At 26.5% G+C, this 22,141-nt stretch overlaps 2 protein-coding genes across 7 annotated transcripts in view; both read right to left on the bottom strand.

Moving 5' to 3' along the window:
* The window catches only part of LOC136975569 (CLIP-associating protein 1-like), a 171,677-nt gene extending 155,604 nt beyond the window's left edge, over positions 1–16,073 (bottom strand). For 2 of the 3 annotated variants that reach the window (XM_067270656.1, XM_067270654.1), the window contains exon 1: positions 10,225–10,427. The gene's annotated coding sequence lies outside the window, so the exon portion shown is untranslated. Of the gene's footprint in view, positions 1–10,224; positions 10,428–15,862 lie in introns of those variants that run through there. The other variant, XM_067270655.1, reaches the window with a different exon arrangement.
* Positions 16,074–20,366: 4,293 nt separating this feature from the next.
* The window catches only part of LOC136975565 (diacylglycerol kinase beta-like), a 71,156-nt gene continuing 69,381 nt past the window's right edge, over positions 20,367–22,141 (bottom strand). For all 4 annotated transcript variants that reach the window (XM_067270647.1, XM_067270648.1, XM_067270646.1 and 1 more), the window contains exon 27: positions 20,367–22,106. In XM_067270647.1, the coding sequence (XP_067126748.1) occupies positions 21,991–22,106 (116 nt within the window). In that variant the 3' untranslated portion in view covers positions 20,367–21,990. The remainder of the gene's footprint in view (positions 22,107–22,141) is intronic.

Genomic DNA, 22,141 nt, shown 5'->3' on the forward strand with positions numbered 1-22,141 from the left:
CTATTCTATTATGTTGATAAGAATGTATTAGACATAGTCAAATGATTTCTATTAAAATTTTAATGTTTTTCGTAGCAATTTTAATAATAATTTTGAATTATCATAAAAAATACATATTGAAAAACCTATAAATAAAATTCATTTGTTTATTTAAATCAATTCAGTTAAAATGCATTAATAAATATAAACAAGCAAATTCAATTTTATGAAATAAAACTGTTGTAAGAAGCAATTAATAATTTAAAATATGTATGTAAACACTGTCTCTAAGTTAATAAATATTTTGTATATTAAGCTACAATACAAAATTAAGTTTATATATAAGCTCAATTGTTTCTGTAGCTAATTTAACATTTCATTACTTTTAATTTCCCCATATGCCAAATCTTTATATTGATGATATTAATTCATATTTTGAGTAAGATAATGCAATTCATCCATTCAAGAATACTACTAAAAATTTTTTAAGGTAAGAGCAATTATAAGTAGATAACAAATTATCATAGAAATAGGTAGGTATCATTTCAAGAATGAATAGTTCTAATATGAAATATTCAACACAACTGAAGAGAACTTTTTCTGTTTTGAAAAAATGTTTATAAATATAATAGTTTTTAAACTGTTTAAAAAGCAATATATTTATGCACTGTTGTTTTTAAACATCTTGTTGTTGATTAAATTTGAATTAAACACAAGAATAACAATTATTTTCAATGTTTTTATACATTATCATTGTTTGTTAAGATACAATTCATATTCATCATAAACTTATTTTTTTAAATAAAAATAGGCCTATATAGAAATTAAATTTTAACAATCATCAATTTAAACAAAAATTTGACATTTTTAATGATAATTTTATACAACAATTTTGCATTCAATTTCAAATAATTTTATAGTGTCTTTCATATTTTCCACAATGGTCATTATATACTAGCAGTTATTTTAAAAACCAAGAATATTTAATTTTTTGGCTTAATGCTTCATTATAATTTTACATTAACTATATACATGGTTATATATTTTTTCAGACAGCAAATATATAAAACACTTAGAGGTACGAGAGTACACAAATTGTTATCAAACACATTAAAGCATATCCTTTAATCTTTTCTGTAACTGCACTGTCGCAACAAACACAGAATCATCAATTATGCAGTAAAAAATATTTACTAATCCAACATTTTCAGTCCTTTTCATTGACCTTCATCAGGAAATACAACTCAAAATTTTACAAGAAAGAACAAAACTGCCCATATTCTAAAAACAGTTTTTATAACATTCCATTTTTGGAATAATACAAATTTAAAAACTCACAAGTCGGTTATTTTTGCATATTATATATCATCGTACAATACGGGAAAAAATCAATAAATATATAAAACATCTATTACCCATAGCGAAAAAACCCATGCGTAGAAACATTCTAAAACATACTTTTCATATTTATACTCTTGCACCTACATCCTCTTACATCGTTTGTTTTTAGATTTTATTTATCAATATTTTCCAGGCTGGTGAAACCGTGGTGTTTTCTCTATAATTTACTGCCTGCCAAAAATGGAATGTTATAAAAACTGCTTTTAGAATATGGGCAGTTTTGTTCTTTCTCGTAAAATTTTAAATTGTATTTCCTGATGAAGGTCAATGAAAAGGACCGAAAATGTTGGATTAGTAAATATTTTTTACTGCATAGTTAATGGTTCTGTATTTGTTCTTATGAATAATTTTAAAAAATAAAACAGAAAAAAGTTCATTAGCTTCAAATGCCGGAGTCTGCTATTTAATCCCCAAAAATAATGTATTAGCTTGTTCACTGTTAACTATAATTAATATAACTAATAATTAATATTAAAGAGTTCAAAAGTTTCAATTTTTCCTGTCAACACTCCAAACTAACTTATTTGTATTGCTGAACTGTGAATAAATAAAATTTGTAGAAAACCCTTTCTATTCATACATTCAATGCTTCATTAGTCAAAAAAAAAAATTTGTATTCTTTGAAGTATATTAAACTTCAACAAGGAAAATAATTTTCTATAAATCTAATTAAAACTGAATTATTTACCTTCTTCATCAATTTTATAGCTTTTAATGCAACATTATTATTATGTAATGTTTTTAGTGTTGTAGTAATAGTAGTAGGTAGTGGTAGTAGTAAATTAATTGTTATTTATGTCATTCTCTCAATTATTATTATTGTTCTTTTTTTGGTTGATCTAATGTGTCCTGAACCTTTATAAAACATTTTATAGAAGCATATTAAGTTTTTCCTCTCTTATTTAGGAGTATTTTGTATTTCATTCTATAACTAAAAATTTACTAACAATTTTTCTTCTGATAAATACAAGTAATATAACTGGAGTCATAATCTTTATAATTTTTTTTTCTTTTTATCTGAATGTAATTATATTTCTTTCAATTGTAAGTTCTACAAATTAACTATGTATAAAAATACATAATTTTAATTAAGTCGAGGCTTCCTAATGGCATTCCTAAACGTTTGAAAAGGAATCAATGAGTAAATTAGATACATATTGTACATACAATGTAATATTTTATTATTATTTAATTATCTAGTAAATACAAATACACACACACTTATATACATATATAGGAGCTGCTAAAAAAAAAATTCTTCTTAAAAAGGAATCAATACACAAGTAAGGTTGGAAACCCCAAAATTAAATAGTTAATTAATGATATAACATTGTAAAGAACAAATGACTGAAAAACATCCTGTGTCCTATATACTTTTGGTTTCATAATGATTTTTTACTTTAAAAATATAAATTAAATTGAAGTTTAGCTTAATCACATAAATCAGTATGACGACAATATTAACCCAAATCAAATTAAATGCTAAAATTCGTAATATTGAATGTGTCGAGTCATTTTCATGTTTCTTAACTATTATTTTTCAATTCTGTTCAAGCAGATTGCAAGCTTTGTGAAATAAATGACTGTCATTAAATTCTTTCATGTTCATTATTTTTTGTCAAAGTTGCCTTATAAATTTATTAAATTCAACTGCATCTTACAAGTGGAGATAATTATTATTAGGATGCAATTTCTTCATTTTTTTACTTCTCTAACACACATTTTCAAATCAGTTAGAAAGTTTCCTTCTTGTCATTTCCACATAATTTTTTTTTTCTTTCTTTCTTATCATCTCAGATTATCAAATACATAAATCATTTCTAATAATATTCCTTTCTCTATTCCTGTGAAATTCTGAAATAAAATAGACTAGTCCTTATTAAAAGAAAGCTTAATATTAAAAGACTGGAGATTAGTAATTGGACTCGGCATTTACAAAGAAATTAAATAACAGTTCAAGCCTCTTCCAGCAGAAATATTTTATTGAATGCTTAGGGCTGTCTAGGAAGCCATCCTTGGGATCAAATGTTAACCAAATGAAATAATATTAAAGAAATTGTTTTTATTATGAAAAATTTGTTAATTTTCTAACAATTTCTCATTTAGAATGCAAAAGAATATTACATTATACATGAAGAAAAATACTGATATATGATAAAAATAATTAAGTGAAGAATTTACTTCATACCAAAATGAAATGAAAGAACTAAAAATGTTAAGTGTTAAGTGTAAGAGAATAAAACAACATATGTCAAGTGTAAAATCAAAATTTTACAATTACCTCAACTGATTAGCAATGATACAGGAATTGTATTTTATTATATAATCTTAACATGTGTTTTCTTCTAACAAAATTCAATTTAAGGTCTGATTATTAAAGAAAGGGTTCTTTCATCCATTTATTACATTCAAATTTAACTTGAAATATTCCAAAATAGATCATAACACAAACAGGATATAAATGTAATTAGGGCCCCTATGGCCACGGAAGCCGAGACGGCGTGTTCGTTCGGTCACGCAAATGGCCGCATGCGCGGGCAGATGGAGTGAGAGACAGCGCACCAGAAGTGACTCACGCAGAGACTAGGTTAACAAAACAACCGTTTATTTAGAGAAAATTTAAAGGAAAAATACATGGACCACAGGAATCTAACTGATAAGGTTGATATGGTTAGATAGGCTATATGTGCTTTGCAAATGCTGAGAGAGAGAGAGAAAGTTTACAAAAAAATGCATGGCGATAGATACCTGACGTAGCGGTGGATCTTCCTTAAGCTGGAGCAACCTCGTCGACAGGAGTCGGAAAGTTTGGTGATGAGGAGAAGAAATAGACCTATTTGGTGGCGTTTAATGTCGATTCGGCAGCAATGTTAATCCAAGGACGGGGCACTCACTAATTCCGCAAGTGATCAAGAAAATCCAACAAGGTAAACAAGAAGGTAAAAGAGCCAGAGGCAATGTGTATAGTAAACCTGGGTGAAGACTGCACTATCGGAAGAATGGGCATGACTGCCTAAATTTTTGGTTTCTTCTGTTGTATTCAACTGATTTACTTTAGACAATAGGTCAGAAGATTATGAGAAAGCGTCACTTAGCTGCTAAGAACTTAACAAATGATTAACTCCCAGGTGTGAAAGTTGAAAGTTATTTAACAAAATGGTATTGTTAGAATGTTAAGTTATGATATAGTTAAGTAAACAAATTACAGTGCTGAGTCTCACATAATGCTTACAGTACTTTTTAGCACTTCATAAACAAAATTATACAGTACATTTTAAATCACATTAAAATATTATACAAATTTTAGAAAAATTTTTAAATTCTTTAAACCAACCAGAACTATTACTTATATATCATTTATTTATCTTATAACTTGTCATATCTATTTTTTGTTCGAGATAAATTTCAAATAAGTTATCCCACATTTAAGGCTTAATTCAAGTAATTTAATAAAAATGGGGTAAAATATTTTACGGTAATAAAGTTTTAAAAAAAAAGCAATTTTAGTTTGTATTAATTAAATCGTGTTATTTTTATTTATCAATAACCTGAATTCCTTACGACATAATACTCAAGTCAGGTTTAGATCAAAAATCTACATACCGTATTTTACGGACTGTAAGACGCACCTTAATTTTTAAGCAATTTTTTTTAAAAAAATACCTATAAAACACTACAGAATATAAGACGCACCTGAATTTTGGAGGCAATTTTTCGAAGGAAAAAAGTGCGTCTTATAGTCCGTAAAATACGGGTACTTAGTTCACTTTTTGACCTAGCTTTCCATTCAAAACAAACTGCTACAATTAATAAAAATAGTTTATAAAATCAAAAACAGATATATATTAGAAAAATTAGTTAATGTATAAATTATTTTCAAAGACTATATCCTCTTAATATTTTTAAATTTAAGGTAATTCTTTGTACATTCAAAATTAAGTAAATTATCATCGTAAGAATCTACATTTCATACACATTAATATATAATATGAACGACTTTCACTTTTTCTAGTGATATTTTTAGTAAAATTATACTTTAATGACATTTAATGATTTAATAATTTCAGTGTATAGTACCTATGAAGTTGCTTACGTATTTCAAAAAACATATGGTCTAAATTAAGAACTGTAAAACAGTTTACATTATGTTTTTTTCTTTCTCATTGATATAAATAATAAGAATAATTAATATTTTAAAATAATTCCTTTATATTCACAATACAAAATTTAAATTTCTAAAATTATTTTATTCAGTTGTAGCCTTTATAGTATAGGTTCCAGTTCTTTTAAAATATCTCACATGTATAATAATAATAATAATTTATCAAAGGTAAAAATAACTAGCAATGAAATAATTTATTTAAATTATATAATATAACCAAAATTAAATCCACCATATATATCAAACAATTATCTCAAACTAATTTTGCTACTTGAAATTTATTATCCTTAGATAATTTTAATCTATTTATTCCTTACATTTTTCACTATATTAAAATTAAAATGGCTTCAATAGATGATAAATTATGCTTATATTTAACTCATTCCACATCGTATAAAATAAATGAGTTTTTTATTGTGTATCCAATTTTTTATATTACAAATGATAAGCCGAGAGACGAACCGGTACTTAAAATCAATTCCGAGCTTTTATCAAATTCTAAAAACTTTACGAAAAAAAAGATATAAATTAATCATACATGAAAAAATCCAATATTGGAAAACTACCAGTTTCAATCGAAAATAAAATATATATAATAAAAACTCTAGTATGAAAACAAATTTGTAAAATAAAATAAAAAAAAAAAAAAAATTGGTTAATGTAACCCTTGGTGCCAAGATGGCGGCTCATCTCTGATTCCAGCAAGGAAACAGTGGGACGAACATTCTAACCTAACCTATTCTAATAAATTGCCATAATTATTAGCAACCAAATTATTAGAATAGGTTAGGTTAGGTTAGAACGTGCGTCCCACTGTTTCCTTGCTGGAATCAGAGATGAGCCGCCATCTTGGCACCAAGGGTTACATTAACCAAAAAATCAAAACAAATTTTGAGTCCTTAATTGGATTAATAAAAGTCAAGAAACTTAATATTTGTTGATAAATTTTAAAATGGATAAGAAAATCAAAACCAAACTTTGTTTTTTTAAAATATAACTTAAAGTGAATTCACTAAAATCTATAATGTTAATTTAGTACAGCTTATTTCAAATGTAGAGCTTCGGCTCTACATTTGAAATAAGCTTTGAAAGATCAGACTTACAGAAAGCATCTCTCTAAAATAAAATTTTAGTTTCCTAAATTTTGTTTAATGTATTTACTATGGTGCCAAGTAATCAAGATCATTTTAATTTCAATAACTGTTTGCATAACATATAACATTGCATAAGAACATAGGGACAATAAAAAAACAAACCATACAACTTTTAATACTAACAACCTTCCTGCAGTTTATTTATATATATAAACACACACTAACTTACTCCAAATTCTAATAATAAAAATCACCTGACATCATTTAACATATTTAAATGATGTGAAATGGCAAGAATATACATGAGATAATTAGCAGACTTGTCAGTAGGACATCTGAAATCATTTAATTTATAGATCTATTCAAAGTACTTAATTTTAAATGTTACAGATTTTAGTAATATTTCAAATATTTTGATTTGATTTATATCATTTAACATCCATATCAATTAGAACCAACTGAAATAATTTAATATTAATTAAAATCATTTAACATATATAACAATGTAATATTAAATTTTAATGGTTTTTAACTTTCTATTTTTTATTGTACTTTTATCTATGAATAAAAAAACAAAATTCTAAAGAAATTCACAAAACTCTCTCTCGGAAAAAAATCAAATATATGTTTTAATGAGTACAAAAAGTAACTTAATTGTCTGAAGCAGTGGGTACCCAGACTGGTCAATATTGACCTGCAGGAGTTGATAATGCATTTTCAGTGATCAAATGAGGGTCAGCTGTAATTTATATAAAATTGATATAGGTTATAAACTAAGATAATTAATCTTTTTCAATATTATTTGACATATGCATTAGCCTATGTATTTTATTTCATCCATATTAAGACATTTTCTTGAATTTTAACAATAAATTTTGCTGAAATTATAGGGGTTTTGAAAATTTTCTTTATGTGAGTAAAGTTTGATCTTTTTAGCACAAAACTATTTTCACAAATTGACTGATTATAAAACAAAATGCACAAATCTTCAGGAAAAACTATTCGGTTATATAGAAAAATTAAACATTTCGGTTAATGTTACCTATGGTTCCAAGATGGCGGCTTGTCTGATTCCAGCAAGAAAACAGTGGGGACGCATGTTCTAACCTAACCTAACCTATTCTAATAATTTTGTTGATAATAATTATGGTAATTTATTAGAATAGGTTAGGTTAGGTTAGGTTAGAACGTGCATACCCACTGTTTCTTCTATTTGCTGGAATCAGAGACGAGCTGCCATCTTAGAACCATAGGTAACATTAACCTAAATTTCTCATTTACGTCATTTAACATTATCAGTTTATATTCAAATGTTATCTATTAAAGTGTTAATTTATCATTTCATAGTGCAAAATATTCATTCAAAACAATCTGTATTAAATGATATCAGTTGATACTTCAAATGATAATGATTGACATAATTTAATATCCATTGATATGATTTCAATTTAAATAATTCCAATTGTGCTATTTCAAATTATATCAATTGATATTTTTACTAAGGACATACAATATCAAGTATTTTCTATAAAATTAATTACATAAATTTATAAAGGAAATTTATTTCCAATTACATTTATAATATTAACATTAATATTTGTTTCTTTTATACATTTATTACATATATATATATATATATATATATATATTTTATAATACATTTAAACAAACACACACTTGTTGCAATCACAAGGTTAAGTTCGTCTACGTTAAATGCATGTCATTCTAACATTAATCTCTGAATTTACAACAAATGAGCATGACGCCCATTTGCTGTAAAGTCGCAAATCAATAACCAAATAAGGATTACTCGTTTTAAATACTGAAAATATTTTATTTGATTTAATTAAAATAATAATAATAATAATTTTTAAAATTTTACTTAAAATCCAAACCTTAAACAGTAATTAAAGTATGATATACAACTGTAACAATTATATGACTTTTATATATACTCAATATATTTACATATCTAACAACATATAGATATTTAAGTTTTAAATTATTTAAAATTCAATATAAAAATCAGTTAAAGCTTAAATACATTTATAATTGGTAGTTACACTTAAATGTTTAAATTCAGTCCAGTCACTGGAGTTTCAATTTCTCACACCTACATAAATTGTAAATCATGATTAAAAACAATGATTCAGAAACACTTGAACTTTTACTTGTAAGTGCCTGTGACACAATCTTTCCTTATTAACAAGTTTAAAAATATTTTGGCTATATAAAGCATTATATTTCAATTTTTTAAATTTGTTTTAAACAAAAAAAAACAGTTTAATAAAACACTTACAAAATTTAATTACAGAATAACTAATCCAAAGTCTTTATTACATTATATTTTTAAGTACTAAATAATTTTAAATTAATAAAGATAATTTGATATATATATCATAATAAAGTCAAACTTTGATGAAAGATCAAATTATTTTTAGAATATAACCAAAATATTTTGTTTTCTTATTAGATTTAGTTATCGGTTATATAGAGTATTATAATATTATACTATATAACTAAAGCTAGCTTTACACAAGCTAAACAAGCTATAGTTTAAGGCTTCACACTTAAATATATCATCATCTAATGCTCATATATTACAGTTTAAGACAAGTCTAAATGCAGCTCTTCCGATATAAAAATATACCATGAATAATATATTTTAGTTAATAGAATTAATTATAATTAATTATAAATTTAACCTAATCATATTTGGATGAACTAATTTATAGTTTTAATTAGAAAATTAACTTAAACCATCACTCAACAGTACAATCAATTTTTTATTCTCAACATTTATAGTAGAGAGAGTTTAAAACCACTTTTATATTAAAAAATACTCAACTGTCAAAAATTAACCTTTTAAAAGCACCTACTGTCGGTTTATATAGCAAAATTTCTCATTTACTTCATTTAACATTATCAGTTTATGTTCAAATGTTATCTATTAAAATGTTAATTCGTCATTTTGCAGCGCAAACCCGAATAATGGTTCAACACGTAAAAATGGAGTTTAAAATCAGTAAAGTTGCGACAAATTCATTTTTTATACCTCGGTAATTATCTAGCATTAAATTTTCTAATAGTAAGGATTCATAAAACAATTTAAAATCCACATTAATATGAATGGACAGAATTCAAAGAGAGCATCCAAATGTCATTTTACATTCAATAAGGCTTCATAATCCAAAACACAGGTATCAAACTAGCACGACACATATCCATATCAAAAGGAGAACACACAAAGTGATTTGATATTCAAGAATGTTATCACACCAGCTTTTTATATGGTAATATATATATATATATATTTAAAAAGGTATTTATTTATGCAAGACAATTCGAATATGATACTGAAGTGTTAACACACAGCTCACATCTGAGTATAGGAGAAGAGAACATGAAAACATGTTTTGTAATCCATCATTTGATTTCTGTTTAAACGTTATGTATTAAACTGCCATTCGATTAACCGCGTGTAATTGACAATTTTCTTTAATTACGTACGAGCACGTGACTATTGAAATTGAGTATTTTTATGGAAAAACGTGAATTTCATGGGCGTGACTCGGAATAAACACTCACCTTTGCTAGATATAACAATGGAATGGCTTCAATGTCTTCCTCTTTCGAATATTTACACTAAATATACTAAGTACGTCGTTTTTTTAAGTATTTACGTATCGTTTCATCTATGCGAATCGTCGTTCGTAGATTCGGATGTTTTCGTCACTACTTCATAACACAAAGTCCGCCATGTCGTGACGTCATCGAGCCGCAACGATTGACAGGTGGCGCCGAGAAAGTCACATGTTTTCGTTTAAGTATCGGTTATGTTCGCATAAGCTTAACCCTATTAATATTTTTTAATGTGACAGATGTTTCGTTGATACAATAACTTATTTTAAAATTGTTAAATTAATTCTTGACAATTCAATGTACGCGATAATACAGTCACATTGGCACATTTTCTATTTATTTTATGCCATTTTTTGGCTTCTCCGAGGCCCTCTTTAGTGGTTAGACCCTGAAGGGATGGTTATTTTTTTTATATATAACTTCCTTGTATATCGTTTCTAGCTTAGAAACATTAATCTCGCCGCTTTTTAAAGTGAATTATAAGCTTGAAATCGCGGATTTAATATGCTAGTATTTTTTTTTTTTATTGAAGCATAAATTAGCTTTCATTTAATAAAATTAACCTTATTTTAGATAGATTTTCTAACTCTGTAAGGTCGGCAAACGTTATAATTTAGATTTATTATGTTAAAAATGTAATATTTAAACACGTTGTTTACTTTTAAAGCTATCTTTAACTTCATTTCTATTGATGAATTATAAAGAAAACGTGATTTACTTCGAGAAAAGTAACAAATAATATGTATTACAAAGAAAAATTCCATCGTAGGCTATAATATTTTTTAAAAAAACTCGTTAGTTCTCTTGTTTGGTTACCCAATTTTGTCCTTGATCTTGGCTTCATCCCAAGAAAAGCAGCCAAGATCAAAAACCTTTTATCATCACCAGACTAAAAAGCCTTGATAATTTCATAGATTATTACGTACAGAATTACATTCCATTCGAAAATTAATATTTAAAAAAAAAAATTAGTGGAAAAATCAGTCAATAAAATCTATAATTTAATTTTATACACCTCACTCCAAGCGGAAAACCTTTATCTTTAAGAACAAAATTTTGAGTAAATAAGAGATAAAACGATAATTTTAATCAATGTTGTAACATAAGTATTTAAGTAATTTATCAATATTTAAATATATTTACAGTTTTTTTTTAATATAAACTTTATAAGATTATTTAATACTTACAAAATTTTTTGGAATGTTTATAGTAAAATTTCTTATTAAATATAAGCATATCTAAGCCCTCATGTATGATAGGGCCTAAATTTAAATATATATCTGTATCCTATAATATAGGGAGAACCAGAAAAGTCATTCGGCTCGAATCTTACACTCTCAGGGACATTTTTATGTATTTATTTAGGGAAAAATCCTTTAATTTTTATCAAATTTTAGTACAATTCTTAAACTGGAGTCCTCTGAGGTCTCTGAGCATATCCATAAAAATAACTCAATCTTAACTCAAATTTCTCATATAAATATTTTAAAATAAATTAATTCTTATTTTTTTTAAAAAAACAATAAATATTATATTTATTTTTTAATAAAATTAATTAATAATTATTTTTATATGTTTAAATTAAGTTTTTTACGGCTTAAACCAGCTTTAAAAACAACACTTATTCCATATTTTTAATGGAATTTTCCTTTTAACATTTTAAAAATATGAAATTTTATACATTAAAATCTGTATTTTTTTTTTTTTCAAATAAAATTTTTTAAATCTTCACTGAAATTTTTATTAAAAAAATAATAGAACTGAATTAATAAATTTTATATATTTTTTTCCTATTAAAATATTTATGTAATAATTTAATATTACAAATCTCATAAAATTTGTATTGATTTACGAATGTTAAATAATCTATAAATTCTATTTAAAATGTTTTTAAAGGTTTCTATTATATATTTAAAAAATAAATGACTTTTTAATGATTTAATTAATTTAATTGTTTTTATTTTAAGTACAATTCTGTTTGATGAATCGTTAATTCGTTTTCGAAAATGAATTTATTTATAATTATCTTCGAAATGACTTTATATAACATCCAATGATAACTTTAATGCTGTTTAAGTTGTTAAAATAATCTAAAAATATATTTATTTTATTATTATTATTATTTTAATTAATTAATTTATTTATTTATTTAAATTTATTATTGTTAAAAATAAATAAAATATTTCATAAATAATATAATATAACTTTTTAACGTATTTGATTTAATTTTATATATGAAAAATTAATTTAAAATTAAATGTAATTAATATATTTAATCGTGAAATTTGAATTTAAACTAACAATAACTTTAATTGTGTAACTGACGACTTTTAATCTATTTCAATTTTTTTTAAGTGGACAATTTTGACGTAACAACGCTTTTAATTGGTTTTAAAAAAACACACAATTGAAATTGACATTTTTAACTAACAATTATTTTCATTGTTGAAATCTGGAAATTGACATTATTTACGTAAAAATGCTTTTCATTAAGCTATTTAAATTATGAAATTAACATTTATTCAATCGTAACAATGTGTTTTAATTGTTACTTCCTGAAATTGATCATTTTTATTACGTAACAATAAATTTTTATGATTTAAAATTGTTTAAAAATTTTAAAATTGTTATTTTGACGTAACAATGTTTTAATTGTTACATCCAGGAAGCGGCAACTTTTATGTAACAATATATTGTTTTGTTTAAAATATTGAAATTGATTGTTTTATACAACATTGTTGTAATTAATTCAAATTTCCAATTGATATATTATTTTATACAACAATAATTTTGAATGTTTTTTGTACTTTTATAACAGACAGAAAGTGTGGTGATCTGGGGGTCATTTTTTTGATCCCCGAAAAAAGTTTTTACATTTTTAGACTCGAGGAACCTTGAAATATCGAGAAATGCAAAAAGAAATTTGGGGTTTGTTTCTGTATGTATAGATATTAGTGTGTGAGGGGTGGCCACTAACTTTTTCACCCAGTTTGTAGCTTAATAACTCCTGTGCCTTTCGACAAAAATTTCTGAAATTTTGCAGGGAGGTTTGTGTATTAGGGGGAAAAGTTTCTGGAAATTTTCAGGAAAATCGGACTATTGGTTCGGGAAATATGGCTCCCATCCCATAAGCTGAACAATTGTTACCAGCCTTTTTAAATTGATTATTTAAATATAACAATACTGTATTTTTTTTAATTGTTAAATTCCTGAAATTGATATTTTAAATATAATAATAATTTTAATTCGTTAAAAAACTTTGAAATTTATTAGTTAATATAATAATATTTTTAATTGTTCATTTCTTGAAATTGATATACAACAATAAATTTGATTGGTTTAAATTTTGGAATGGACATTTTAATATAATTTTCTTATTTAAAAATGTTAAAATTTATTTATTTTTTTAGCTTAACGTTTACAATTATTTAATATAAAAATTATTAGTTTTTACATTAATTTTTGAAAATTAAATAAAATTTTAGCTTTTAATAATTAAATTTAATAATATTTAAGTTAATGTTATTATTTTAAAAATAAATAAATAAATTCTTCGTTTCGAATTTTAAGCTTAATTCAACATTTTTATTTTCAACTTTAAACATAACTTTGACATTTTAAATATTAAAATAACAATAATAATTTAAGTTAAACATTGATTTTTTTCAATGTGATTCAATCTTAAACGATTTAAATTGCATTATATAAAAGCATTATTGCCTTAATAAGGAACTTTTTCTGCTAGAAAATCCTTGAATAAAGCTCTTATAAAAGGTTTCAATATATACTTAAGAGCTATTGATGCTCTTTATTTTCATTTAATCCTTTAGATTTAACGGTAAATAAAACTATTTATTTTTTAAACATAAAACTTGGATTAAATATAAAAATATTGATATTTAACTTTGTTTATTTTTCAATTACACTTTAAAATTATTAATTATTTACGGAATTAAGTCGCTGATTAAATAGAATTCTTTTTTGTTATAAAACTACAACTTTTCATAATTAATTTAAGCCATGATGGTGTTATAAATCCTTATTTTAAGTTTATTTTTTTAGAATTTTATTCGCTTATTTCATTGTTTTACTTCAGAAAGTTAAACATAATTAAAAGGAATTATTTCAGTAATTAATAACACAGTTTTAACCATGATTATCTCTATAATCAAGCTGTAATTTTTCATAATAATAAATGTCATTTAATTTTAATTTTTTTAAACAATTTATTTACCTATAGAGCTAATCTAATGCATCTTTTAAACATTAATTTAAACACTCTTCGTGGTAAAAAAATGCCCTCTCAATATGCAATTTTCCTACTTTCTATGCCAGTATTATTAAGATCATAAAGTTTATAACCTAATTTCCTGTTTGAACTTTTTTAAACTAATATATAAGTCCCAACTTCCTCATTGTATCGAGTATCTATCCTCATTCTTAAAATTATCCATTATCATCAATGCAAAAAAAAAAACTATTCAAGGTTGCTGTAATATAACAAATAGTAAACAAAAGGACGACGTTACAGAATTTTATGGGCAGTTAACGAATAATTAATAAGCACATTAAACAATTTGTATAAATTTTTAGCATAGAATGAATGCTGGAGAGCGTGATGTAGATGGAAATTTATAAAGAAAAATTCATTTTATTCGTTTGATTTAACAAAGGATGCGATGCTAAGTCAAGCAGATGAACGTGGGCGTCTTTGTGGCGGTCATTTTTTTATAACATTTAAATTACATTTAGTATTGCAAACCATTACGTTATGCTTCGTTAGTTAAGCGCTGTAAACTTTGCTCCCCTCTAAAACAACCTTGACAGATTAAAAACCCTTATACTAAGCTAGATAATTCCATTACAACGAGAAGAATTTGATTAATTTATGTTACGTATCCTTGCGTAAATTATGCCATAAGTATACATGTGGCCTTCCACTATCGTATGACTATTTATGTAGGATACACAACGGACGTAAAAACGGACCACTCCTTGATCATTTATGGATAAAATAATCATTAGAAGATGTTATCTTTGCTTGTGATTCATCGTAATGAAGATAAACACGCGAAAAATAACTAAAAATTGCTAGAAATCAACTCGGAAAAACGTTCTAGAAGTTGGAGAAGAAGGAAACTCTAGAGATAAATGGAGCTTTAATAACTCATACCATACGTGAAGGGTAGCAATAACGCTTTTATTCTATTCTAAAATTATTTCTTTTCCAACTTTAAATTCTAAAAACGCTTTAAATTTTCTAAAAAAAGAATAAAAAAAACTTACTTTTATCGATTTCTAGGGTCACTGAACTGTAAATCTAACACCCGTACTATCAAAATACATAAGAGAGAAAGTGGGGAGATCGAAGTTCGAATTTCTAGTAACAATTCACCTTCCTAGAAAATCTATCACGTCGTATCCTGTATAAATTTATCAAAATTACACATAAAAGAACTAATAAAAAGCAATTTATAGGAAATTTATTGGAATCTTTAGAAGTTAAACCACAGTCATCATCATCATCATCGTCGTCATCATCATTGTATTAAGGTCAACGGACGATGTAATACAGACGACCCACCTGTTAACGACGTCTCTCCCACGTAGTGACCTTGTGACCTCTCCACCCAAGTTAACACGTCTGTTCTCAGTTACATAATTTTCACCAGAGAGAATTTTACACGTTATAACGTAAACAAACACTACAGACTCTTCTGTCCAACTATAAATTTACCTTTCATACCCGACTGATAGAAAATACAGGCAAAGGCAATACAGGACTATAGAAAACTGGCTCTTGCACCAGTCGAAAAGAACAAAAAAGAATACATGTTCTAACTCCTACAGCATTACGCCCCCGTAAATTATTGCGCACTTTTAAAACTAGTTTATTTTATTTGTCGAAAGTCTGTGTTGTTTTGTTTTTTAAGCATTGTGAAGTAAAATTTTAAGATATTTTAATTTAAATATGTATATATGTATATTTTAACCAACCATCAAGCTGCATTTCTGTGTGTTTATTTGCGCATCTTTGTGTATTGTATCTCTCGATCTAAACTTCCCACCACACTAAAAGAACGGAAGTGTTTCAAGGAAAACTAAACACCTGTTCTATTGTAGAGTTTGTGACGGATAGCCGTAACCTTGTGACGTCACACTACTATTATAGATATAAACAGAAACATTTTTTTGGTGTGTTTCTTCTGTTCTTTTGTGCGATTGAAACCGTCTCTCCTCTATAATTATAGTTTTTACCGTTTGACCTCTACATTAATTCTTTAATTTGTTTACTGCTCTGTAAAATATCGTTTTACGTGTTTCTAATAGTTGAATAGACTTTTTAAAAAAACCAGTATTTTGTGGTAAAGATGCGTCGGCGAAATCTCGCATATGAGGCCAAGGAGGCCCATTAAAGGGCCTATGACCAGTTTGAAGTTAGACTGAAACTTTTTGCTGTTTAGAATTTTATTTATTTATTAATTTATAAACGATTCGCGTGATATAATGCATTAGAAATTGAGTACTGTAGGCCTTGTGTAATTTATATTCTAATTAATTTTGCTTCTAAGAATAAAATTAAAGCTGTATAAACTTTTATAAATTCAATTTTTTTGTGCTACTGGATACTGATTTAACACATAAAAAATGAAGTTTAGAATCATTAAAATTATGAAAAACTTACCTTCTATACACTGATAAAGAAAGCTGTTCACATATTTTCCTAATTAAAATTTTAAGTTGATTCATCTCCTGCTACAGAGCTAAGGGATAAACATTCTTCTAACTCATTGTCATGTGATAGAATAACTGATCTTGAGATTAAACTAAATCAGTACTTTAAACTACACACAAATAAAATTTGGGCAAAGCATTTATATTTGTTTTATTCATCATAATTGAAGCTTAGTTCCTTTCGTGCTGTTAACCAGTAAACTTTAAAATATACACAGTACGTGAACATTTTCAGGGAGAAGAGGCTAGAATGACCTTATGTCTGAGCCTCAGATACAGAGAAAATTTTATCTTTGGTGTATAAAATACGATCGAGAGTGATGTAAATTAAAGCTATTACTTTTCCTCTGTTATACATAACAGCGGGAAAGTATGGCGATCAGTCAAAAATCTCCCCTACATTTTTGCATTGATATGACCTTGAAAATTCGATAAATGCAAAAAATCGGGGATTTTTTTCTGTGTTTGGGTGTTAATGCGCGTGTGTGTCGGGGGCACTTTAAAACTTAATAACTCTCGTACCTTTTGTCAAAAATTTATGAAATTTTGCAGGGAGGTTTGTGTATTAGGGAGATATGTTTCTAGAAATTTTCAGGAAAATCGGACTATTAGTCCAGTAGATATGGCCCCACTCCTTTGGCTCAAAAAGCTTCCAAGTTATGAGTTTTTTACTCGTACATATTTTTTAATTTTTTTTTAGGGCTGAAAACAAATTATAGTCCAGCAACGTTGTTGTTGGACTTTATTCGTTTCCTTGATTTTATTTAAATATATTTATGGTCTTCTCACACGATATCTTCTCTCAACAGTCTTCACGTATGAAGCAATGTTAAATTGAATTAATAATTAATTTAAATGTCGAATAAATATTAAATAATTTATAACAGATTGGAGATAAAAATCTGTTTAAGACGAATTAAATATTTTAAAACCGAAAACAAAAATAAAAATATGACGCAACGTGGCGCCACTCTTTTATAAACTAAATGCGCCACCGACGCGGTGCGTAATTTACATGAAAAATATTCATTAACTTCCGTTTCCGGTATTGAACCATTTCAAAATTAATACATTTTATCATGCAAACCTATCGAATTTTTGATAATAAAATCGTTTTCATTTGATAAACCATTTTTTTTTTTTTCTTTTTCTAGTTATAAATGGATACAATTGGAGCTCAAAGATATACAGATATCGCGTCCAAATTAATGAAATCCTGTGCAAGCAAGCCCCAATTTATACACGTTTTTAAGGCCCCAGTATAGGGCCTTAAGCATGAACTTTTATTTGACAGAGGGGAGGACCCTTTCATGCTACGTTAGAGCTACAATTCTAAACTCTTCCCTGCTGAGCCGGTTACCTTCAAAATATGCAGTTACATTCTTGAAGAATTAATTTTGCTAGCGTAAAATGGCAAAAATTACATTAAAAACAGTGTAATCTTTACATTCGCCACTGTTTGGTAAAGGGGGAAGAGACTCTTACCTATTGTAACTAGTCTAAATAGGCCCTATTTTGCAGAATAGCTAAAAATATCTTTATTACTCTTCTTAAAAGTTAATTTACCTAGTATGCAAGCAGAAAACAGTAAAAAAAATACGTTAGGAAACATATTATTTTAAATTTACTACTATATGATAGAGGAGTAGAGGCCTCATATTTGTCACACCTGAAGACCATGTATGCCTAAATATGTGCAGGATACCTTAAAATATGTTAATAATTTCTTTTAAGAGGTAGTTTCTCTGTTAAATATAGCTTAAAATACATTAGACAACATCTATATCATTTTAAATGTACGATGAAGGGGTAAAGATCTCTTATATATGGCATACCTTAGTACCGTTCAAGTGTAAATTTGTTCAGGACACTTAAAATAAGTTAATACTTTCTTTAAAAGGGTGATTTCTCTGTTAAAGTAGCCAAAAAAAAAAAAAAAAAAAAAAAAAAAAAAACACACACACACATTAAACAACAACAATATCATTTTAAATACAACACATTTTATTAGAAGAAATTTCGTAACAATAATTTCTTCTTTAATAAGATTTTCATGCAACAATTTTATTCTATAAATAATACACAATTCTTTTTATTTTTATCAATTTTATCTGACAAAAGATAATAATTCTTGTAGCTAATAAAACATTCTTTATCAAAACACGACTTTTACAAAACATCTAAATGCAAAATATTTTATTATATTAAAAATTAATAAATAAATATATATATATATACTTTTATCTACTTATTTTCTATTAATTTAAATTAAAATTAAATTTATGATGATATGTTATAGTGCTTAAACATATAAAAAAATAAATAAATAAATAATGGGAGTAAGATTTACAACAGACCAATCTATACAAGAGCGTGCTTTAAATCAATTATCTCAGAGCATTGTCTGATTTAATATAAGCAGAAACATTTGGAAAATAATTTACAGTTAACCATTTTAAAGTCAGAACTTCTCTTATTACTTCTTGTACAGTACATCGCTCCATTCACACATCCTCAAACAGTACGGTTAATCGATTTTGGAGCCATTCTTTAAGAACATTTTTTTATTTTTTAATGAAGAAATTATGTATACACAAGTGTAAGAGGTCATTACAGTAATTAATATACTGAGAGGAGTGGTAAATTTGATAAAATACTAAAATATTGATTGATTAATTAACGAGAGACACTAGCATATTGTAATTTACCTGTGACGGCCATAATTACATCCATTGAGGACATGTTATGGATCGACTGACATAGGTGAGGGTGAGGGACGATATTCCCAAGGGGAGGAGGGTCTGGCTCTGGCTCGATCCGGATCCACAGAATAGTAATTTAACACCTTATTTGGCAATAAAATGATTACAACTGATTTATATGCCGTTGCATAAATCTATACTTTTAGAATTTATTCAGTAATTGTGGAAAGTACTGTAAATTCTATTAATTTTCGCACATTTTTCCACATTTTCTTTTCCCTTCTCTGGTATATAAGGCGACGATTGCACACCCGTTTACACTTTTGTGTGTGTGTGTGTGTTAAATTCAAGCTGTATGTAGGCATTCTTAAGTGTAATGTGCAATATTTTCGAAATGTTTCTCTTAAATTCCTTCAAAATTTCATGCAAAAAAGATACTTTATAAAATATTTTTAAAAATGGTAGTACGCTACGAAACAATATTCGTATTTTCTACAAATTTAACAATGAAACAAAACTTTTTACTGGCTTAAACTATAGAAAACAATGCCATTAATTGTAATTAAATCTATCCAAAAGACAATTTTTTGTGCTTCGTGTTTCTTCATTTAAACAAGGATTAGTTCCAATTATACGAAAATGAGTCCGGGTTCAATTAATTTGTAACATTTACAAATTTACAAGTTAACCAATGTAACATAAGAGCTACACCAAGAGCATCCATAGAAAATTTTCCATGGGGGAGCCAAAGCTTGGAGACAATGCTCTGCAAATGCCCGTGGTCTGTACACCCACACACAGGCTCTTTTAAGATAAGTCTATACAAGAAAAACAATTATGTACATTGCTACATTAATTTGCTTAAAACAAATTATATTTAAAAAGGTCCATTATGAATCTTCAGATTATAATTTATTATATATTAAACTCTATTTAATATTAATTGAATATTCGATACATTTAACACTTTATTACACCCATAAATATACAAGATAAGCCCATTTACTAACAATTGTATAAATAATTATCCTTTATAAATCTTAAAGAGATAGATTAGATCTATATAAATTTTTACATGTAAACAAAACAGAGGGCCTTTATTTTATTTTATTTATTATGTCACACAGTCGAAGGCTCGGGAGTATAGTAGAATGTCGAGCCTTTTAATCAGGCAATTGGACCTGTTTGCCAGACAGACAATAATGCAGAATGGAATTTTACAATTGTATGGAATGTTTCGAGATGATTTTGTACTTTATATGACATCATTTTAAACATTGCACAGATATATTACAGTTTTTTTTTTTAAGTTAAGAAGGTGTTGGGAAGGTAACGAGTACGATCGATGGGCTGTTTTAACTTCTACTACAAAAAAGGAAAAAAAACACTTGGAGTTCAAGTTTGTTTTCCACATAATCTCTGAAATGTCTTCTCCAATTCTTTCTGAACACTTGAAACTTTCAAGAAATTGACTTTGAAGAATTTTATCCCGTCTACAGCATTTGATTTTCCAATGGCTATAGAGATTATCCACTAAAACTGATAGATGCTGATCAAGTGGCAGGGAGGACGAACATAAAAAATTCGAGAAGAGGAGGCATTGCACCTTTGGGAATGGGAATTTATAAAAATAAACACTATCAAACGACGCTTATATATATATATATATTTATTTATTTTGTAAATTGTTTTCTTTAGTTCCAGTGTAGAGTTTTATAGGAGGTGGGTGTATCGATCGCCTACTCCAACACAAGGGATTAAGTAGAAAAGCACATATCAGTTATTGGAATTTCCAAAGCAATTTTCTAACTGCAAAGATTCTTCAGCAAATTGTTTTGTAGTAAAAAGTCAGAACTGGTTACTTTCCCAACAATATATTTTTTTTTCGTATTTATCGAGTAAATAATACTACACGTAAACATGTATATGTATGCGTGGATATCGACGTAACAGTAGCTTGATATACATATATATTTATATAGATATTTTCAAATAACTCACGATTAAATCAAATTATATTATACTATAGATCCTATCTCATAATAAATAATAATTTAAACATATAAATTTATCACAAGTTTTAACCCACAAGGCCTCTGTTATATATAATAAGAGACGTCATCTTGGATAAACGAGATCAAGTGATGCTCCTCAACATCCGAAATTACTTTGATCCAACATGGCGCTATTCGTAAATATGATGAAATATTATATATATATGTATATATTTTTCTGAGTTTATTAATTTAAAATAAGAGAAAATAAAAAATAGAAATTAAAGTTCTTTCTCGTCAGTTTGAGAGAAAAAAGACATTAAGGCTTTTTCTGGCATTAACTGCAGGCTGGAACATACTGGCGCGGATTCTGTTACTGGAAAAACCGATTTTCGAACTATAAATAGAAAAATAAACATTAAAAAAATAGTT

Source organism: Centruroides vittatus, unplaced genomic scaffold, assembly GCF_030686945.1.
Source record: "Centruroides vittatus isolate TY-2023 unplaced genomic scaffold, ASM3068694v2 contig_375, whole genome shotgun sequence".
Classification (NCBI taxonomy): domain Eukaryota; kingdom Metazoa; phylum Arthropoda; class Arachnida; order Scorpiones; family Buthidae; genus Centruroides; species Centruroides vittatus.